The sequence below is a fragment of the Plecotus auritus genome (genome assembly GCF_963455305.1).
Source record: "Plecotus auritus genome assembly, chromosome: 7".
Lineage (NCBI taxonomy): Eukaryota > Metazoa > Chordata > Mammalia > Chiroptera > Vespertilionidae > Plecotus > Plecotus auritus.
The window spans coordinates 162,161,454-162,180,049 of record NC_137774.1 but is presented as its reverse complement, the minus strand read 5'-3'; the positions used below and the strand labels follow the sequence as shown (position 1 = coordinate 162,180,049).

Here is an 18,596-nt window from a genome sequence, read left to right as displayed (position 1 = left end):
GGACGTTTTCTTAACCAGGATCCAAGCAATTTGAGGGCAGAGGCCGTGTGAAATATGGCAACGCTTCCCTTGTACTCAGGTCACGTCACTGATGGTAACTCTAGAACCTCTCTAGAACAGAAACAAAATCCGCGCAGGGTAGGAAGGCAAGAGGCACAGAGCATAGATGTTTTTCCCAAAGGAGGCCTCCAAAATTATTTACTCTTCATATTTCATGGAATGCTAATGAAGTTTAGGGACTCAGAGCAAATCCAAAGCAGAAAATTAAAAAGCAAGTAGTCAACATGTATTAGCTACTTTTATTACTTACTAGAGGCCCAGTGCACAAAATTCATGCACTCGGGGTGGGGTCCTCAGCCTGGCCTACGCCCTCTCGCAGTCTGGGAGCCCTCGTCAGATATCCGACTGACAACTTAGGCCCGCTCCAGAGCTGGCAGTCAGACATCCTTAGCGCTCTCGCCACCACAGCTGTGCTCACCAGCCATGAGCCTGGCTTCTGGCTGAGTGGCGCTCCCCCTATGGGAGAGCACTGACCACCAAAGGGCAGCTCCTGCATTGAGTGTCTGCCCCCTGGTGGTCAGTGCACATCATAACAACTGGTCAACCGGTTGACTGTCTGCCCCCTGGTGGTAAGTGCACATCATAGTGAGCGGTTGAGCAACTTTAGCCTATTATTAGCATATTACTCTTTGATTGGCTGAATGGACGACCAGATGACTGGACACTTAGCATATTAGGCTTTTATTATATAGGATTATTTTTACTTTATTTGTTGGTGCCAATATCACCTGCCAGTGGATATCTAAAAATTGCCCAATACAACAACGGACATTCACAAGTCACCAAAAAATATTTTATGTTACATTTTGTATATTATGTTTATTCAATAAGATAGAGAAATGTGCAACACAGATTTCCAGCAACAATGATTTTCATACTAAAAAAAGCAATAATTTGCATTTTAAAGGATAAGCTTCAACCCTAGCTGGTTTGGCTCAGTGAATAGAGCATCAGCCTGCGGACTGAAGGGTCCCAGGTTTGATTCCGGTCAAGGGCACATGCCCAGGTTGCGAGCTCAATCCCCAGTGTGGGGTATGCAGGAGGCAGCCGATCAATGATTCTCTCTCATCATTGATGTTTCTATCTCTCTCTTCCTCTCTGAAATCAATAAAATATATTTTTTAAAAAAGGATAAGCTTCAGTTATCACATAGATAGCTCATACCCACATAACACTGCATAAAACAGTTTTCTATATTTTTAATTCATCTCCACAGCAACTAATAGAATCACAGGTGTTAAAAAAAATTCCAGACTGATTTTTTTAAATGTAGACATCATCCAAGTCACTTAAGTATGTTACACCAGCAGTTTAATGAGATTTATTTATTCCAACACACATGGTCTCTTGTCCCCCCAACCCCCTCCACAAACCCTCTGCCTCACTGCCTCAAACAGACAAACGAGAATGAAATGGCACAGAGACCAAATTATTTACCACTAATACAAAAAAAAGTGTTTAAGTATGATTTTAAATAGCATAATATTTGATTATATGAGAATAATTACAGTATTCTCATATAATCAAATATTATGCTATTTAAAATCATACTTAAACACTTTTTAAACACAGAACTGCGCTTGTCATGACTACAAAGTGCGACAGTAGCATAAATGATAGCACACAGAACACTTTAAAAACTGCTTTCAAAGAATTTGATGTATTACTAGAAAGGGATTTAGATATTGTCTTGATGTGTATGGTATTTGAATATTTGTGAAGGACATGCTTGGAAAGTATTTTGACAAATTAGTAGGTAGGCTGGTCATCAAACCACCTCGATAAATAAATGAGCAAACAGCCCTAGCTAGTTTGGCTCAGTGGATAGAGCACCAGCCTGCGGACTGAAGGGTCCCAAGTTCGATTCTGGCCAAGGGCACATGCCCGGGTTTCGGGCTCAATCCCCAGTAGGAGGTGTGCAGGAGGCAGCCAATTAATGATTCTCTCTCATCATTGTTACTTCTATCTCTCTTTCCCTCACCCTTCCTCTCTGAGAGCAATAAAAATATATTTAAAAAAATAATAATAAATGAGCAAACAAACTAACCATAGGATTGATTATACTGCCATGGCTCTAGGAACAATCTGTGTTCCTAAGTACATCGGAAGAGATCCTTTAAATGTAGACGTACATCTGAAGGGAACTGGGAAACATGGCAGAGAAGACAGTATCAATTGGATTAAGGAGGTCACTGTGTCCTTGACTAAATATGGACTGCCAGAAGAGAGTGACCTCATTTTCTATGTATGAATGAGAAGCTGAAATAGGCAGCAAGTTATGCCAAGCAGAAAGCCCAAGGTTGTCAGAGAAAACATTATCACCTTATTACAAAAAAGAGGCTCACTGAAATTTTATATTACAAAAATTCAACCAACCAAACAATAATACCCCTCCCCCCAAACTCACCATTTAAACAATAGGGGAATATACCACAAAGGAAATTACAGTATTCTCATATAATCAAATATGCTATTTAAAATCATACTTAAACACGTTTTAAATATATGGAAAAGGCATATATAGAGGGGGGGGGAGAATGGGGGAAGGGAGAGAAACAGAAGCAGATCTTCAATTATGTTGGAGAAAGAAAAGATTGGGAGGAGATATCCAAAATGTTAAAGGAGGGTTTTTTTTCCTTTAGAGCATAATTATAGTTATTTTTCCCTCTATACTTAACCAAACTTCAAACAGCATATATGCCTTTCATAATTAAAAAAAGAAACATTATTTTGAAATTTATTCCATTAGTGTTGAATAAATTGGAAGGGGAAAGGTTTCCCCTTTACAGTTACTTAAAATCTTAGCTTTAGCCCAGCCAGTGTGGCTCATAAGTGTCGACCTATGAACCAGGAGGTCACGGCTCGATTCCTGGTCAGGGCACATGCCCTGGTTTCAGGCTTGATCCCCAGTAGGGGGCGTGCAGGAGGCAGCCGATCAATGATTCTCTCATTAATGTTTTTAATCTCTCTCCCTCTCCCTTCCTCTCTGAAATCAATAAAAATATATTAAAATAATAATAATAAAAACTCCTGGGCCTATCTCAGCATGTGAGCGTGACTAGAGGAGGCAGAGAGCAGAATGGCTAAGGGCCAGGCAGATATGGATGTGAACTCAGGCTCTGCCCTGCACTGCCTGCGTGATCTTGGACAAGTAACATGCCTAGGCCTCTCATTCTTTCCTCATATTGGACATGTGTTGAGCTGTTGTCAGCACATCTGAAGTGCTCAAAAACTGGAAGTAATTAGTATTTTAATTATCAATCTATAAAAATGAACACAAAATGATAATTCTAGATACACTGAGTGGCCAGATTATTATGATCTCTGAACACATAATAATCTGGCCACTCAGTATATATATGTATGTTAGAGGCCTAGTGCATGAATTCGTGCATGGGTGGGGTCTGGCCAGCCTGGCCAAGGGGAGGGGACATGGGCGGTTGGCCAGCCTGCCTGCTGGTCGAACTCCTGGTCGAGGGGACAATTTGCATATTAGCCTTTTATTACATAGGATATACACTGAGTGGCCAGATTATTATGCGTTCAGAGATCATAATAATCTGGCCACACAGTGTATACTGTAAGTATCGTATTCTATTCACCTACAGGGCTCTACAAATGTCATTTTACATTTTTTAATACATTCACATTCTTTTCTATGGTCCCTATGTTTAATATTATAAAGCAGGACATTCTATTGCATATATTTTTTATTTTTAGTGTAGAATTTAACTTTCCCGCCTCCTTTAAATGATTGCCACCATCAAAACTGAAAATATGGTAATAGGTTTTGCTAGTCTTGTTAGAGTAAATAGCCCATAATATTTGGGTTCCTCCCTGATTGAGCTATGAAATTGCAGGGAAATCTACATACAATGTCGATAATGTTCATGGAGAATAATATCAGGACACTCTGGACAGATTGTTAGAGGCTTCCTCATGCCCCCTAACCCCACATACACTAATAGCTGAGATAATTCATGTGTAATTCCTACACACAATCACATATGTGCCGCTTATTCAAATTTCAGTGGAATCTTTAATGTAGCTGGATTTCCATTGTAAAAGTTCTGGCCCAGCTGGTGTGGCTCAGTGGTTGAGCGTTGACCTATGGATCTGGAGGTCACGGTTTGATTCCCTGTCAGGGTACATGCCTGGGATGCAGGCTCGATCCCCAGCAGGGGCAGGAGGCAGCCGATTATTAATTCTCTCTCATCATTAATGTTTCTATTTCCCTTCCTCCCTGAAATCAATGAAAAAATTTTTTAAAGTTCTGCCCACATTTTCTTCAGAAACCACAAACTGAGATGTTTATAATAATAAAAACACCCTCCTCTAAGAAACATTCAAAATGATTTTACTATCCTTTTGTCCTGGTCAAGTCAGAGTCTTAAAAGCTGATGAGATGTTTTATTTCCTAATTTTGTGTTTCTTAATTATCTCAAAAGCATGAGAACCAGGGGTTGTTTTGATCTTTACACTCCCATGTCACCTCCACACTTTAGGATTAGGCAATTTCTGAAATATGAAATCACTGTTCACTCAGGCCGAGGCGTCATACACCTGCTAATTCTGAAAGAAGAATGGTAGAGATCTGCATGTGTCCCTCTGTCTAGAACTCAAAAAAAATTCACGTCAAGAGCTGTATGTTTTCAAAGTCTAACATAGACCCACTTTTGCAAATAGATTCATTTCTCTTCATCTTTATTGTGCTTTGAAGCAGTTGGGGTAAAATGCTCTTGTATTTATTACCCACATATGACCAGGTCATGCTTTAGCTCACACTGTAATTCTTCCCTCATTTAAAATTAAGAAAAAATAAGCTCCATTCTTCTCACCTTGCACAGTTTGCAAAACAATTAATATCTGCTACTGGAAGGCAAAGCAAGGCTTTGAGAACCTATGAATTTCTTCCCTGCATCTTTCCACCCCCAACTCTGATAAAATATCTCTACTTCCAGGCAGCATCTCCCCTCCTAAATATGCTGGCATTTAAGGGATAAGGCCCTCAAATAACATTTGTTGATAAAACTTGCTTCTGTGCAAAAAGATAACTGTTCTAGGACGTTGCTTATGTCAGCCATGATTATGAGGTTAGCAATGTTGTAAAGATGAGTTTGAATTAGTAGACCCACTAGGGTAAACCCTCTGTTTAGTCGTCTCTTTTGTAACTCAGGAGATCCTTTCCCTTACCCTAAAATCAAATATTAGCCTTGTATTAAATCAAAGTAAATGGCCCGGCCATCGTGGCTCAGTGATTGAGCATTGACCTATGAACCAGGAGGTCACGGTTCGATTCCTGGTCAGGGCAGATGCCCAGGTTGTGGGCTTGATCCCCATTGTGGGGTGTGTAGGAGGGAGTGGATCAATGATTCTTTCTCATCATTAATGTTCCTATCTCTCTCTCCCTCTCCCTTCCTCTCTGAAATCAATAAAAATATTTAAAAATAAAAATATTTTTTAAAAAAATCAAAGCAAATGTGAGGCAATACTATGACATGCTTCAGGTCATTTAATTATGACAAAGAATACTCTTATTTCCTCCAGTTATCCCTATATAATTCACACACACACACACACACACACACACACACACACTACAGTGTTCAGGGCGAAGCGATCAGTTGAGCATCCTGTGCTGACAACCTTTGGAGCAGCTCCAAAAAAATAAGCCTTAATATAGTAAAAGGTTCAGGTGAACAGACAGCACTTGACTCACCTTAAATGTGCCATGTAGTAAATGTGGGTCTAAAAACCTTTCCACAGATTATAGGAAATGCCCAAAGTCACCAGTGAATTATTAAAGAGGGTGAGGTGGGCAGGAAGAGGGTGGAGCAGCAGGGAAGCATTGAGGTGGTACTCGAAGGGCACAGGGGCAAGAGAAAAGATATCATAGCTAATCAGAGGAAATTACTGGGCTTCTAGACACAGGCCTCTAGAGACTGTACTACACTGCGGACACTTATATGCAATAAAATTCGAAGTAAAAGTAGCTTACAATGTCACTAAGTATCAGGGAGCTTATAGGGTAGCAATCAATCAGAAGTTCTCAGCAAAGAAACAAATGCAAGCAGATATTCACCAAAAGGAGGTGCCAAACCAACGCTTTTCTGAAAAGAAAAGAAAAAAAAAAAAAACCAAACCGGTTCTTTTTTAAAAAAACTAAAAGTTCATCAAAATAGGTGCATTTTAAAAATAGAACATCATTTGAAGTGTCTTGACTTAAAAAGAACATAAATAAGGTGTTACAAAACACTGGGAGTGTTGCCCATTACACACGCTGGCCAGTTCCAACTCCTGCACATCAAGGTGGCATGTTACTGTCCACCCCCCTCCTCTTCCTGGCCTTAAAATGCAACTGCTCCCCGCTGGGGGCCCTGCGAGAAAACGGTCCCCACCGGCTAAGTGCAGAGCACCAATGCCTCGGTGCTGGGGAGCCTGCAGCGCCAGTTTTACAATGACGCCACATGGAGACAAACGGTGAAAAACCTGGAAAAGAAACACGGACAAGAAAGCAACGAACAAAAATGTATCCTCCCCCCCCCACCCCCCCGCTTTTAGCGGTGCAAGAAAAAACAAACACACCCAAAATCCTAAACTAGAGATGATCAATGGTCGCTTGTCAGGACACACTGGGGACACCCCTAATCCATAGCTGGGCTGAAAACACAAATCTCCCCAACATCACCATCACCATCATCACCAGCCCCGGATAAATAACAAACCAGCACCTGAACTACTAGAAACTACATTTTACTTACAGACCTGCGGTTTACATAATCACAAATTACATAATACTCCTACTGTGCACGGAAAACCCTTCTATAGGTGAAGTGCCAAACCCGCCTATGTTTTAACAATTTCCAGAGAAGAGAGAGAGAGAGAGAGAGAGAGAGAGAGAGAGAGAGAGAGAGAGAGAGCTGGAAAACTCTGCTGAATAACTGGGGGAGGGGGCAATGGACTGCTGGAAAAGTCATCCTTGACAGGCTGCAAACCCAACCAACTGTTCCGGGATAAAAAGGAACTCGGAGCAGGTGACTCCCATCTGCCCCCATCCCATGGCGATATAGGGCGTCCAAGGCCGAGGCAGAGCGAACCCGGAGCAGGGCGCCGGGCACGGGGCGCGGGGCGGTGCTGCCAGTTCGGGGCGGGGGGCGCGGCGGGGCTTACCTGCTCCCCGAAGTCGATGGCTATGTTGGTGATGCCCAGGGGCACCAGGAACCGGATCAGGGGCCAGTAGTGCGTGAGCGCCGGGAATTTCACCATAGTCCCCACCGTGGGCTGACCCCACACACATCTGCCGCCGCGAAGAGACTGTGCCGGGAGGCTCAGGGCGCACGGGCCGAGCGGGGCCTCGGGCGGCGGCGGCGGCGGCTCCTTGTCGCTGCTGCGGCGCCCTCTCCAAGCGCGGCGGCTCTAGCAGGAGATCCGCAAGCTCAAGTCCATCCCTGCTGCCCTCCCACACAACAAAGATCTGCCGGGAAAAAAAAGAGGAGGGACGGCGGCGGCGGCAGCAGCAGAAGGCTCCGCTGACAGCGGCTCCATTATAAGCGCTCTGGGCCCGGAAATAAATAAATAACCGCGCGCACGAGGCGCCGCCGCCACCGCCGCCGCCGTGCGGAGGAAATCGGGGCGGGCGCGGAGGCGCGGACTCCGTCGGCAGCCGGAGGGTGGGAGGGTGGGAGGGTGGCGGGCTGGGGAGGAGGCCGGGCGAGAGGGCGGGCGGCTCCCTCTTTCCCACCGCCGCCTTCCCTAGGCGCGGCCGCAGGGGGCGCTGCGCACGCACAGGCCGCGGGCAGCCGCCTCCCGGGCCACCCGCCAGCTGCCGCCTCCGCTGCGTCCCGGGGCGCGCGGGCTGGGACTCGCTGCAGTTCCCGCTGGCCCGGGGGTGGCGTCACGGCCTGGAGCCCGAGGGCCGGGCGCGGGGGGGGGCGGGGGGGGAACACTGAGCAGCGGGAGGCACGAGGCGATACGGAGGCCCGAGGAGGGGGGAAGGAGAGGTCGGTCTCTGCATCCCGGTGCGGGGCTGGGGTCCCCGATCTGCCCGTGTGTGTGTGTGTGTGTGTGTGTGTGTGTGTGTGTGTGTGTGTGTGTGTGTGAGAGAGAGAGAGAGAGAGAGAGAGAGAGAGAGAGAGAGAGAGAGAGAGAGAGAGAGACTGGCAGTGGGGGCAAAAGACAAGAGCGTGGTCGCGAGGAGCCTTCGGGGGCACAGTGGCCGGTAGGGAGCGGGTTTGGGCAGCCGGGGCTGTGGTCCCATTCGGGCAACTAGGGACCCGGGAGAGATGGAGGTGCCTCTGAGAGGCCCACTGCGCCTTTTGCCCCGGGGATGCGGTCACCGTCGCCTCTGGACACACTGAGAAAGATGCTCAGGCTGGGCTGGCCGCCCTTAACGGCGTTCACACCTGCCCCCAGCACAGTCTGCAGACAGGGAGCCGAGATTCTTCTTGATGCAGCAGGGTTGTAAAAAAACACACACACACACAAAAACTAGAAAAGTCTGTCTCTTTTGAATAAACAAGGGGGAAGAAAGACAAATCTGTTTTATAATGCTGTGGCCCAGTGATTTCAGAGCAGATAAGAGATGTGCGGAGTGTTTTACCTAAAACTTCAGAGGAGTCTGACAGCAAAGCCAGCATCCATCTCTGCACCCAGCGCACTGTGGCCAGGTTTGAGGCCCTGATGAATGAGAAGGGCCTGGGAGGCCGGGAAATATGGATAATCTCTGTACCTTCGCTCAACTTTTTTCCTTGAACCAAAAACTGCTAAAAAAGGGGGGAGCTATTAAAAGGGGGGTGGGGGGGAAGAGCCTCGTGTATGGCCAATTTCACGTGCAGTTGTCACCAAGGTCCCGGCACCTAGAAGGACCTGTGGCTGGTTTAATGCTCTCTTGAAATTCCTCATTTTAGAAGGGGCGTGGCAAATGACCAAGCCAGTCCTGCTCCCATTGTTTTGCATTCCCCCCACTACCACAAGCATCTTAACGTTTAATTAGCATAATGAATTAAAGTAATTTATCATTAAAAGTAGTAAAATAATTTCACACCTAGGAATGTTACCTCACATTTAGCTTTGTATAGCTTTCGTCAATAGTGAGCTTGAGACCTCCACGCCCTGGTTTCAGATGTTTCGCAATTATTTGGAAGTATTATACATTTTCCATATTTTATGCCCTTTAAGAGACCTTTTTAAATCCCACACAGTGTGAACAAGGCCTTGAGAAATAGGAAGCTAATTTACCTTGTGGCTCTGATGTAACCTCAAATTGCATCCTCGGTAATTAAAATGAAATTTTGGTAATTATTTATTGTGTTACTATAAATGTGTCAAATAATTTATTGAAAAGACTGCCCAGCAAAACAGGAAGTTCTCATGTATAGGACTCTCCTGAGGAGCAAATTCCTGAAAGGTGTGTTTTAATATAGTCAAATCTCATTTTAAATATACTAAGGAATTCTCTGGGAAGGAGTTCTTTTCTAAAGCAAATATCACCTTACGGTTTATCCATTCTGTTAGTCTAGGTTTCTGTGGGCTCATTCTACCTAAAGCAATCTAATTACACTGACCTTTGACTAGAATGTGGGTTGGTGAGGTCCGGATCAATCCTCATCAAGTGCTGTTTGCTTTGGCTGGTCCCTAGACAAGGACAGGACACACGGCTGCTGCTGACTGATGCAAGCACACACCTGCGACCCAAAGGAGGAATGGTGAGAGTTCTAGTAAGTCAATGAACTATCATCATCCCTGTTTGAATATTCTAAAAGTGTATTTTTTTAATGAGGAATTTAAGAACATCTTCTTTGATTATGGCAAAGAGCACTTTTTAGATTTGAAAGGCCTCAATTTCAATCAATGTAAGTGAATGAGACATTTAGTTATTTTTTTTTCTATCAAAGAGTCAAAATCATCTGGAGAGTAGGATGCTAAGTGAAATAAGCCAGTCTGAAAAAGACAAGTATCACATGATCTCACTCATTTGTGGAGTCTAATAAACAAAATAAACTTATGAACAAAATAGATCCAGAGACATAGAAGCATGGAACAACAGTCAAATCTCAGAGGCGTGGCGGGTGGTGGGAATGTGGATGGGTAGGAAGAGATTCACCAAAGAACTTGTATGCATATATGCTTAACCCATGGACACAGACAACAGGGTGGTGAAGGCCTGGGCCGAGGTGGGGGCAGGCTAGAAGGGGTCAATGGGAGTCTGGGGGGGGGGGGGGTACGGGAAATATGTAATACTTTTAACAATAAAGATTTAATTTAGAAAAGAAAAAGAAAAAAGTGTCAAAATCAGGTAGATTTCAAGGGGAATTTTTGGCCTCTCTCTCTTCCTCTTTTTAGCTTAATAGTTGTTTGAAAAGACAACTTCAGAATGTAAGTGATGATAATTAATAGGCAGGTTTCTCTCTTACCCAGAACCCCAAGAAGAGATCCCAGTCATTTAAGTTAGATTCAGAGGTTGTTATTTTTCAGAGGGTATAGCTTTATCTTAAATTCAAAAGTCTTCAGGTTAGATTTGATTGCTATATTCAACAGTGTAAAAAAAAAAGTACATACAGTATAGAAAAAAGTACTGGGAAAATATGCTCAACTATTAACAATGGTTATAGTTGCATTATTTATTATAATTTTTTATTATTATTACTATCAGTACTCATTTTTCTTTTATACTTTTTCTGTTTTTAACTCAATGAACATTTATAAATTTATAAATAGAAAAAAAGAGCTTTAAAAATATTTACAAAGCTTCATCAGAAGTGCAAGTTAGCATTGATTTCAGAGCACAGAAAAGTTATTATTCCCAGAACAATGTTATAAATGACCAGCAATATATTATTATTTTGATGCCTTAAATTATTAACTCCAATATTTGAAGAAGCTAATACAAAAAGAGAAACTAAAAATTACATATGTGTATTTTAAAAATACACAGATGCTTTCAAAATGTTGAATTGTAAAAAGCAAAAGGGGAAAATTTGTACGTGCTGGTATGGAGTGATCTGCAGAGTATTTTGGCACTTGAAAAAAAAAAAGATTCCAGACTATAAAATTGTATGCTAGTTTTGTGGTAAAAAGGGAAAGAAGTGTTAATATGGTTGTGTATGCATATGTGTACATATGCATATATTTCTGAAAAAAACCCCACACGCTTATATTTCTGAAAAAACCACATTGGAAGTATAAACCAAAAATTTCTAAATAATTTTTAATTTAGGAGGAAGAGGACATGATAGAATAGGGATGGAAGAAGAACTCTGAATGTACCTCCTTAGCTACTTCTGGCTTTGTTTATCCTATATAATAAATGTTCATCCTATATAATAAAAGCCTAATACGCTAAGTATCTGGTCATCTGGTTATCCGTTCAACCAATCAAAATGTAATATGCTAATGATATGCTAAGGCCACTCAACTGCTCACTATGACGTGCACTAACCACCACGGGGCAGACACTCTGACTGGTAGCTTAGCTTGCTGCTGGGGTCTGGCCTATCTGAGCGAGATGGCTGGACATGCCCTGGAGTCCTCCTGCAGTCCCTCTCCGGCTGGCCAACCTCCCGCATCCCTCTCTGGCCCTGATTGTGCACTGGTGGATCCCTTGGCCTGACCTGTGCCCTTTTGCAATCCGGGACCTCTCAGGGGATGTTGGAGAGCAGATTTCAGCCTGATCCCGCAGGCCAGGTCGAGGGATCCCACTGGTGCATGAATTCGTGCACCAGGCTTCTAGTGTTGTACATAAAGTTAAATGAAAAGAAAAGGATTATGGACAGCAAACATAAATGTCATGTTTTTTTTTTTTCTTTTTATTCCTCTTTTAATCTGAGAAAAGGATTTGAGGCAGCTTTCATCAGAGCACAGATATATATATGCCTTAACCATTTTTATAAATTTTTATTTTCCTGTAATTTCTAGAAAATAAAACATTTGGGAGCCTCTTGCCAGGTCAATTATCAACTCACTCCTACATCTGAGTAGTGGCCTATGAAACAAAAGTTTGGGGATGGATTCTACTCATGCCACTCAGAACACCACCACATCACCTGACTTTCAGAGCTATGAAACGGATGCACCTTTTGTCGGTGAGCATTTGATGATTTGCTGACTTATATTTGGCTTCTATGGTGAAACACAGGAGGTAAGTGTGTATGTAATTCATCCTGCCCTGCAAACCTAAGGTCTGGCAATTCTTAATGAACAAATGAAATGGAAGATGTAACTAAGATTAAAATGTAACTACTTTTTGTTCCCCTTTTTTTTCTCTTCAACTTCTGCTTTTGTTTGTTTTATTTAAGTGTCCAAAATAACATATAATGTCTGTAATTAAAAATATTTTAAATGTTTAAATTTTTATTCTTACTACTTACTTTTTAAAGTTCTACTTACTTTTTAAAGTTCTTTAAACATATTGTGTCTTAAATATTTCCTGTATAATTCTATCTCACTTTGATAATTTCTCTTCCACTTTATATTTGGCAATCACAGTGAGAGCTGCATTAGTCTCTATTTCTAGTGTATAAGTCTGATATCTATCACAAAATATTAAATTTCCTGAGGTTGGGAACTATTTAAAATACTATTCTATCTTCTTTCTCCTCCCTACTTTTCACTTCCCCTCCTCGGACAATAATAAGCACTAAATAATATGTTTTGAATTGAGTTTTTAATGATGTTTCATTATTTTTTGTTGTTGATTTTTAGAGATAGAGGAAGGGAGTGGGAGAGAGAGAGAGAGAAACATCGATATGATGTGAGAGTGAAACATTGATCGGCTACCTTTTGCATTTTCCCTACTGGGGATCAAGCCTGCAACCAGGCATGTGTCTGACTGGGAATCGAACCAGCAACCTTTAGGTGCACAAGAAGATGCCCAACCAACTGAGCCACACCAGCCAGGGCAGTTTTTAATGTTTAATCTGTAAGTTGACAAGTGTATAATCCTTTCCATTGTGCATCGACATCCTTAACATTTTAATAATACATAGAAATCAGATTCCTAGCTTCTCAGACCTTACTATCCCAGAGAAGCAGTAGAAAGAGAATGTTTCTTTTAATTGTTACTATAGAATCTATTTTTTTTCTTTTTAGTGTTACTCATTAAATTAGAGCAGATATTAATTCATTAGACAAATATGTAGTACAGTGTCACCTTCACATTAACCTATAGCATATCCCTAAATTCCTATATTCCCACCAGAGCATTTGCTTATTTCAAAATGTTCCTGATTTTAAAATGGTATACTGCTACTTATTACATAACTTCACTTGTGACTCAATAGATTGATTAATTAAGCAAGGTGTTAATGAAATCTCCATATAGATCAGTTTAAATTGTTTTACTTCATTCAGCAACCTCTTTTGAGTGGCTATGGTGTGCCAGGCCTGGCGCAATGTGCTGGGTATATGTTATGGAATAAAACAAACGTAATCCCACTAAGATTGGGAATAAAAGGTATGTTCTTTCACGATTCCTATTCAGCACCATACTGGAGGTCCTAGCCAATGCAATCAGGAAAGTAAAATAAATAAAAGGCATACACCATTGGAGAGAAAAATAATTTGTTACTGACAGATGATGAGATAATGTACACAGAAAATCCCGGAGATTCTATAAGAAAACTACACACTAATATGTGAGGTCACAGGATAGATACAAAGTCAATACACAATAATCGATTGTACTTACATATACTAGCAGTAAAAAATTGGAAATTGAAATGAAAAAAGAAACAACACCCTGTCATTTACAATAGTATTAAAATCTGTGAAATACTTATGAACAGATCCACAAAACATGTGCAAGCCTGTATATTGAAAACTACGAACAGTAGGACTTTAAAAAGACCTAAATAAATGGAGAGGTGTGATGTGTTAATGGATCAGAAACCTAACCATTATTAAGATCTTAATTTTCTCCATGTTGGTCTACAGATTAAACATAATCTCAATCAAAATCCTTTGGAACAGAAAAGCAGGGGACGGAGGATAGTCAAAACAATGTGAAGAACAAATCTGGAGTATGCAGAGAACCTGATTTCAAGGCTTAATCGCCACAGTGTGATGCTGATACAATAGACATACAAACCAGGAGAATAGCATGAGGAGTCAGAAATAGATCCTCACATATATGGCCAATTGATTTTTCATCAAAATGCCAAGGTAATTGAATGGAGAAAGAATAATATTTTCAACAAATGGTGATGGGACAATTGGACATTCATATGCAAAAGAATAATCTTCGAGCCATACTTCATGCCATATATACAAATGGACAAAAATTAGATTATAGATTTAATTCAATGACAAAACTTCTAGACAAAAATGTTTGTGTCCCGCCATGGTGGCTCAGTGATTGAGCATCGACCTATGAATCAGGAGGTCACAGCTCGATTCCTGGGCAGGGAATATGCCCAGGTTGCAGGCTCAATCCCCAGTGTGGGGTGTGCAGGGGGCAGCCAATCAATGATTCTCTCTCACCATTGATGTTTCTATCTCTCTCCCTCCCCATTCCTCTCGGAAATAAAAAAAAATAATAATCTTTGTGGCCTTAGATTAGGGAAAGATTTCTTGCATCCACATCAAAAGCACAAACCACATACAAAAACCATTCATTTCTCACAACTAATCTATGAGAAGGTATATTAGTTGAGTCCCTTTGTTCAATGTAAGAGGAGTTATCTTAAACTAGCCTGAGCTGAAAAGAAGGATTTATTATGAAGACACAGGTATGTCCCACAGAACCCAAGCCCATAGCAGTTTCCCTCAGGAAAGGACTAGAACCAAGGACCAATCCAGAGGCTAAGAATTAGGCCGGATTCTTCTTAAGAATATGCTTTTCACTATAAAAACTCCCAATTTTCCTTTCTCCTTTGGAACACTCTGGGTATTGCCTAGTTGTGGTTCTGATTTGTGGATCCTAAGACCCTTGGCCTCCTGGTTCATTTAAGTTGGTTGATAGGTGGCTGGTCTGATAGGATTGAGTCCTTGGACCCACTGCCTTGTTGCCAGGAAACAAAAAGGCAGAAAAGCACCCATAGTCATTCATCAGGCAGACCCACTCATCTGCACAGCTGAAAATGGTGGACATAGAATTTTTGGTCTCTCTGATTCCAAAGCCAGTTTTCCCAATTACTTTCTCTTAAGTTCCTTTTGGCGTGGCCACATTCATGCTGAGTTTGAGTTGGGGTTGCTGCCCAAGGTGGACTGAGCTAGGAATTGCTCAGGAAGGCAGCCCCAAATTGGATTGAGGCAGGGAAGCCTGCAGGAAGGGCTGGGGTCTGTGGCAGGTCAGGAATTGGGACACATTAGGGTATGGTCTCTGTGGCCAAGGTCAAGACTGGACTTCAGGGAAGCTGTAGTGGCTTTATCCAGGTGGAGGCAGTGGCTGGGAGCTGCTCACAGAGAGACTTGTTTTGGTTAAAGATGAACCTCTAGATTTGTTTTTTGGTGAAATGCCTAACCCAAGAAATGTTCCAGTCATGTCTTAAAAGACTTAGCCCCTCCAGAGAGGATCTGGTTTTCCTGAGTCAGTGATTCTTTCTTCCTCTGTCTAAGAATGCTGCCAGTTTGACTCCAAAAGAATGTTTTGCCCTTAGGGTGGATGGGGGCTCAGGTGGCTCTGGAATGAGACAGAGTCCTCTTAGCTTGGAGTTGGGAATTTTCCAGTTCTCTCCTGGTGCTGGGCTCCAGGTGGACGTTTGACCTGAACCTGACACTAACTCACCCCATCAGCTCCCGTAGCCAGGGTGTCTACCAGACCAGGTATCCATGAGGAGCCTTATCTTGGGGTGGCTTGGCTGCCTACCAGACCAGAGTTGTTTTGCAGGAGGCCCCATCCAAGCAGTAGAGAAAAGCATCTCATACTTGCCCCAGCATTTCCTAAGAACTCTGCTTAGTGCTTTTAAGGCATGTTTACAATGTTGTATTGCTCATGTGTTCACCTCTCCTTGGTGTTCCATGCAGAACATGTGGCCAAAGCTCAAAAAATATGTAGATCAAATCCGAGGTCAGTGTTATACTCTGGTCCAGGTTGTGGGCTCGATCCCCAGTATGGGATGTGCAGGAGGCAGCCACTTGATGATTCTTTCTCATCATTGATGTTTCTATCTCTCTTTCCCTCTCCATTCTCTCTCTCAAATCAATAAAAACATATTTTAAAAATGTGTAGATGAATAATAAATTTCAGATTTGGGAGAGCCATTGGACAGCAGTTTTCAATGCAAATTATGGGACCAATTTATTTGGTTTGCTTTACCAGGACTTACCTAACTTTTCTCCACAACATTCCATATATTTAACTCTATAGAATCTTCAAAGCAGCATAATAGGCATTAAGGGTAAGATTGACTCTGTTTTCTGAACTCCAAATACCATCTTTGGTTACTTTTCAAAGCCAGTGTTGGAGGTGTAGTTTAGAAGCAGAAATCTAAGTTTTAGCTGGAATATAAAAATGAAAGAACACATTACTGGAATTGGAAAAAAAATGTCCAGGACATTTGCTGACTGTACGAGAAGACAATTTAGTCCAACTGTCCTCCTTATGTGTGTATCTGGCAGAAGCAAACCCTGTGACAACAGAAAGAGGGTTAGCCAATGACATTCCTTCTTGCCTTGTTGATCTCCATTTCTTTCTTCTTACTGTTCTTAGGTTCCAGTGGGGAGGTTTGGGTGTGACCATGGGCGGTCTAGATGTTGAAGGGCCAGGAAGAAAGGCAGGATGTGTAAAGCACCTAGACAAATAATAATTCATAATAAAAATAACAAGCACATCCACAGGTAGTATTTAATCAGTGACATACTATACTCAGTGCTTTAATGCAGTACCTCCTCATTCATTCATCCATTCTTCATTCATTCAATTGTTCAACAGCTATTATGAGTCAAGCAGCATTCTAGGTGCTAAGGTGCCAAGGTACAGCAATGAATGAAACAAAGTCTTGCTCTCATGGAGCTTACATTCTAGTAGTGAGACAGACAACAAACAAATACACATATAATGCAAAGTAGACAAGCCCTAAGAAGAAAAATAAATCTGAACACAGATAAAGGGGAACAGAGATGGGCCGAGGGAAGTCATTCTGCTGAGTAGGTATCTGTCTGCTTTTCAGGCAGAGGGAACAGCAGTGCCTTGAGCCTGGAAGGGCTTGGCGTGTTGAAAGAGGGAGAAAGAGAAAGAGTGGTTGGTGATGAGGTCCACGGGGTGGCTGGGGGTCCGAGTGGAACGGGAAGCCATTGGAGATTATTGCACAGGGACATGTTTTGACATAGGTTTTAAAGGAATTGTCCACTTGCTGAGTGGAGAAAAGCTGGGTTGGGAGCAGGGAGGCTTGAAGCCATGAGCTTAATTAGAGGAGGTGAGAAAAGTGCATTCCGGAAATACCCTGAAGTTATGATGGCTGTATTTGAAGATGGATTTGGACGTGTGGTGAGGATGAGAGAGAAGGCATGTTTTGACCTGAGTCCAAACTAGCAAACCATTTACAGACACGGGCAGTACCGGAGGAGGAGCTGACCTGGGGATGAAAATCAAGTTTAGTGATGCTTTGTGATGCTTATTACACATCCGATGGAAATGTCAGAGAGACAGTTGAGTGGTAAGTTAGTCTGGAGCTCAGAGGGGAGGCTGGAGATTAGAATCTGGTGATATCAGGAAAAAGGTGCTATGTGAAGTCATGGGCCTGGATGAGGCCATCAGGGGAGTGAGAAGATACAATACTTCAACATGCATGAGTAGGAAATGGACAGGTGCTCAGGGGAGTTCAAAGAAGTGGGAGGAAAACCAAGAGAAAGTGCCTATTTTGACATCAAATCAAGAAAGTGACCAACTATGTCAAGTAAGATGAAGATAGAATTGGCCACAGGGTTTAGCAACATGCATTCCATTAATCTTAAAACCTTATGTGGTGGGTACTATAGTTACTCACACTTTACAAATGAGGAAGCAAGACTCAGAGAGGCTTAGTAACTTTGCTGGGGCTCACACCAGTGAGGCTAAGTCCAGGTCTCACAGCTCCTGCCTGGACTACGCTGGGGACACCCCTTCCCTTTCCTACTTCCAGTTTGTGAGTCGTCGACTTTTCACCTCACCTCCCGGGTAAACAGGGACAATGCTCCAAGGAAGAAGCCTATCTCCGCTCCATTTGGAGAGTGACAGATTCTTGCAAAATCTTTTGAGAGAATGAAGCAAAACGAGGACAGTGAGGATAAGAGCATTTAAGAGAATCCTGCCTTACCACTTATCTCCAGTTTGAGCTCATGATTGCTTTATAATGTTCTTATTAGCATGCACTTTGTGTGTGTGTGTGTGTGTGTGTGTGTGTGTGTGTGTGTGTGTGTGTGTGTGAGAGAGAGAGAGAGAGAGAGAGAGAGAGAGAGAGAGAGAGAGAGAGAGAGAGAGAGAGAGAATCAAAATAAAAAGTGTTTATAACCAAAAAAATGTAGTGGGGAATTTGCGGGCTTTTCTGAGAGGTTGCAGGCTACAAAACAGATTTGTGTGTGCAATCTAAACTCTGTGTTTGTTCTTTTTCTTTTCCTCTCTT

General features: G+C 42.4%; 1 protein-coding gene across 1 annotated transcript in view; it reads right to left on the bottom strand.

The window, feature by feature from the left end:
• Window positions 1-7,814, bottom strand: part of ANKH (ANKH inorganic pyrophosphate transport regulator) — a 123,581-nt gene extending 115,767 nt beyond the window's left edge. The window contains exon 1 of the mRNA XM_080680353.1: window positions 7,231-7,814. Within this exon, the coding sequence (XP_080536479.1) occupies window positions 7,231-7,326 (96 nt within the window). The 5' untranslated portion in view covers window positions 7,327-7,814. The remainder of the gene's footprint in view (window positions 1-7,230) is intronic.
• Between the last annotated feature and the right edge of the window lie 10,782 nt (window positions 7,815-18,596).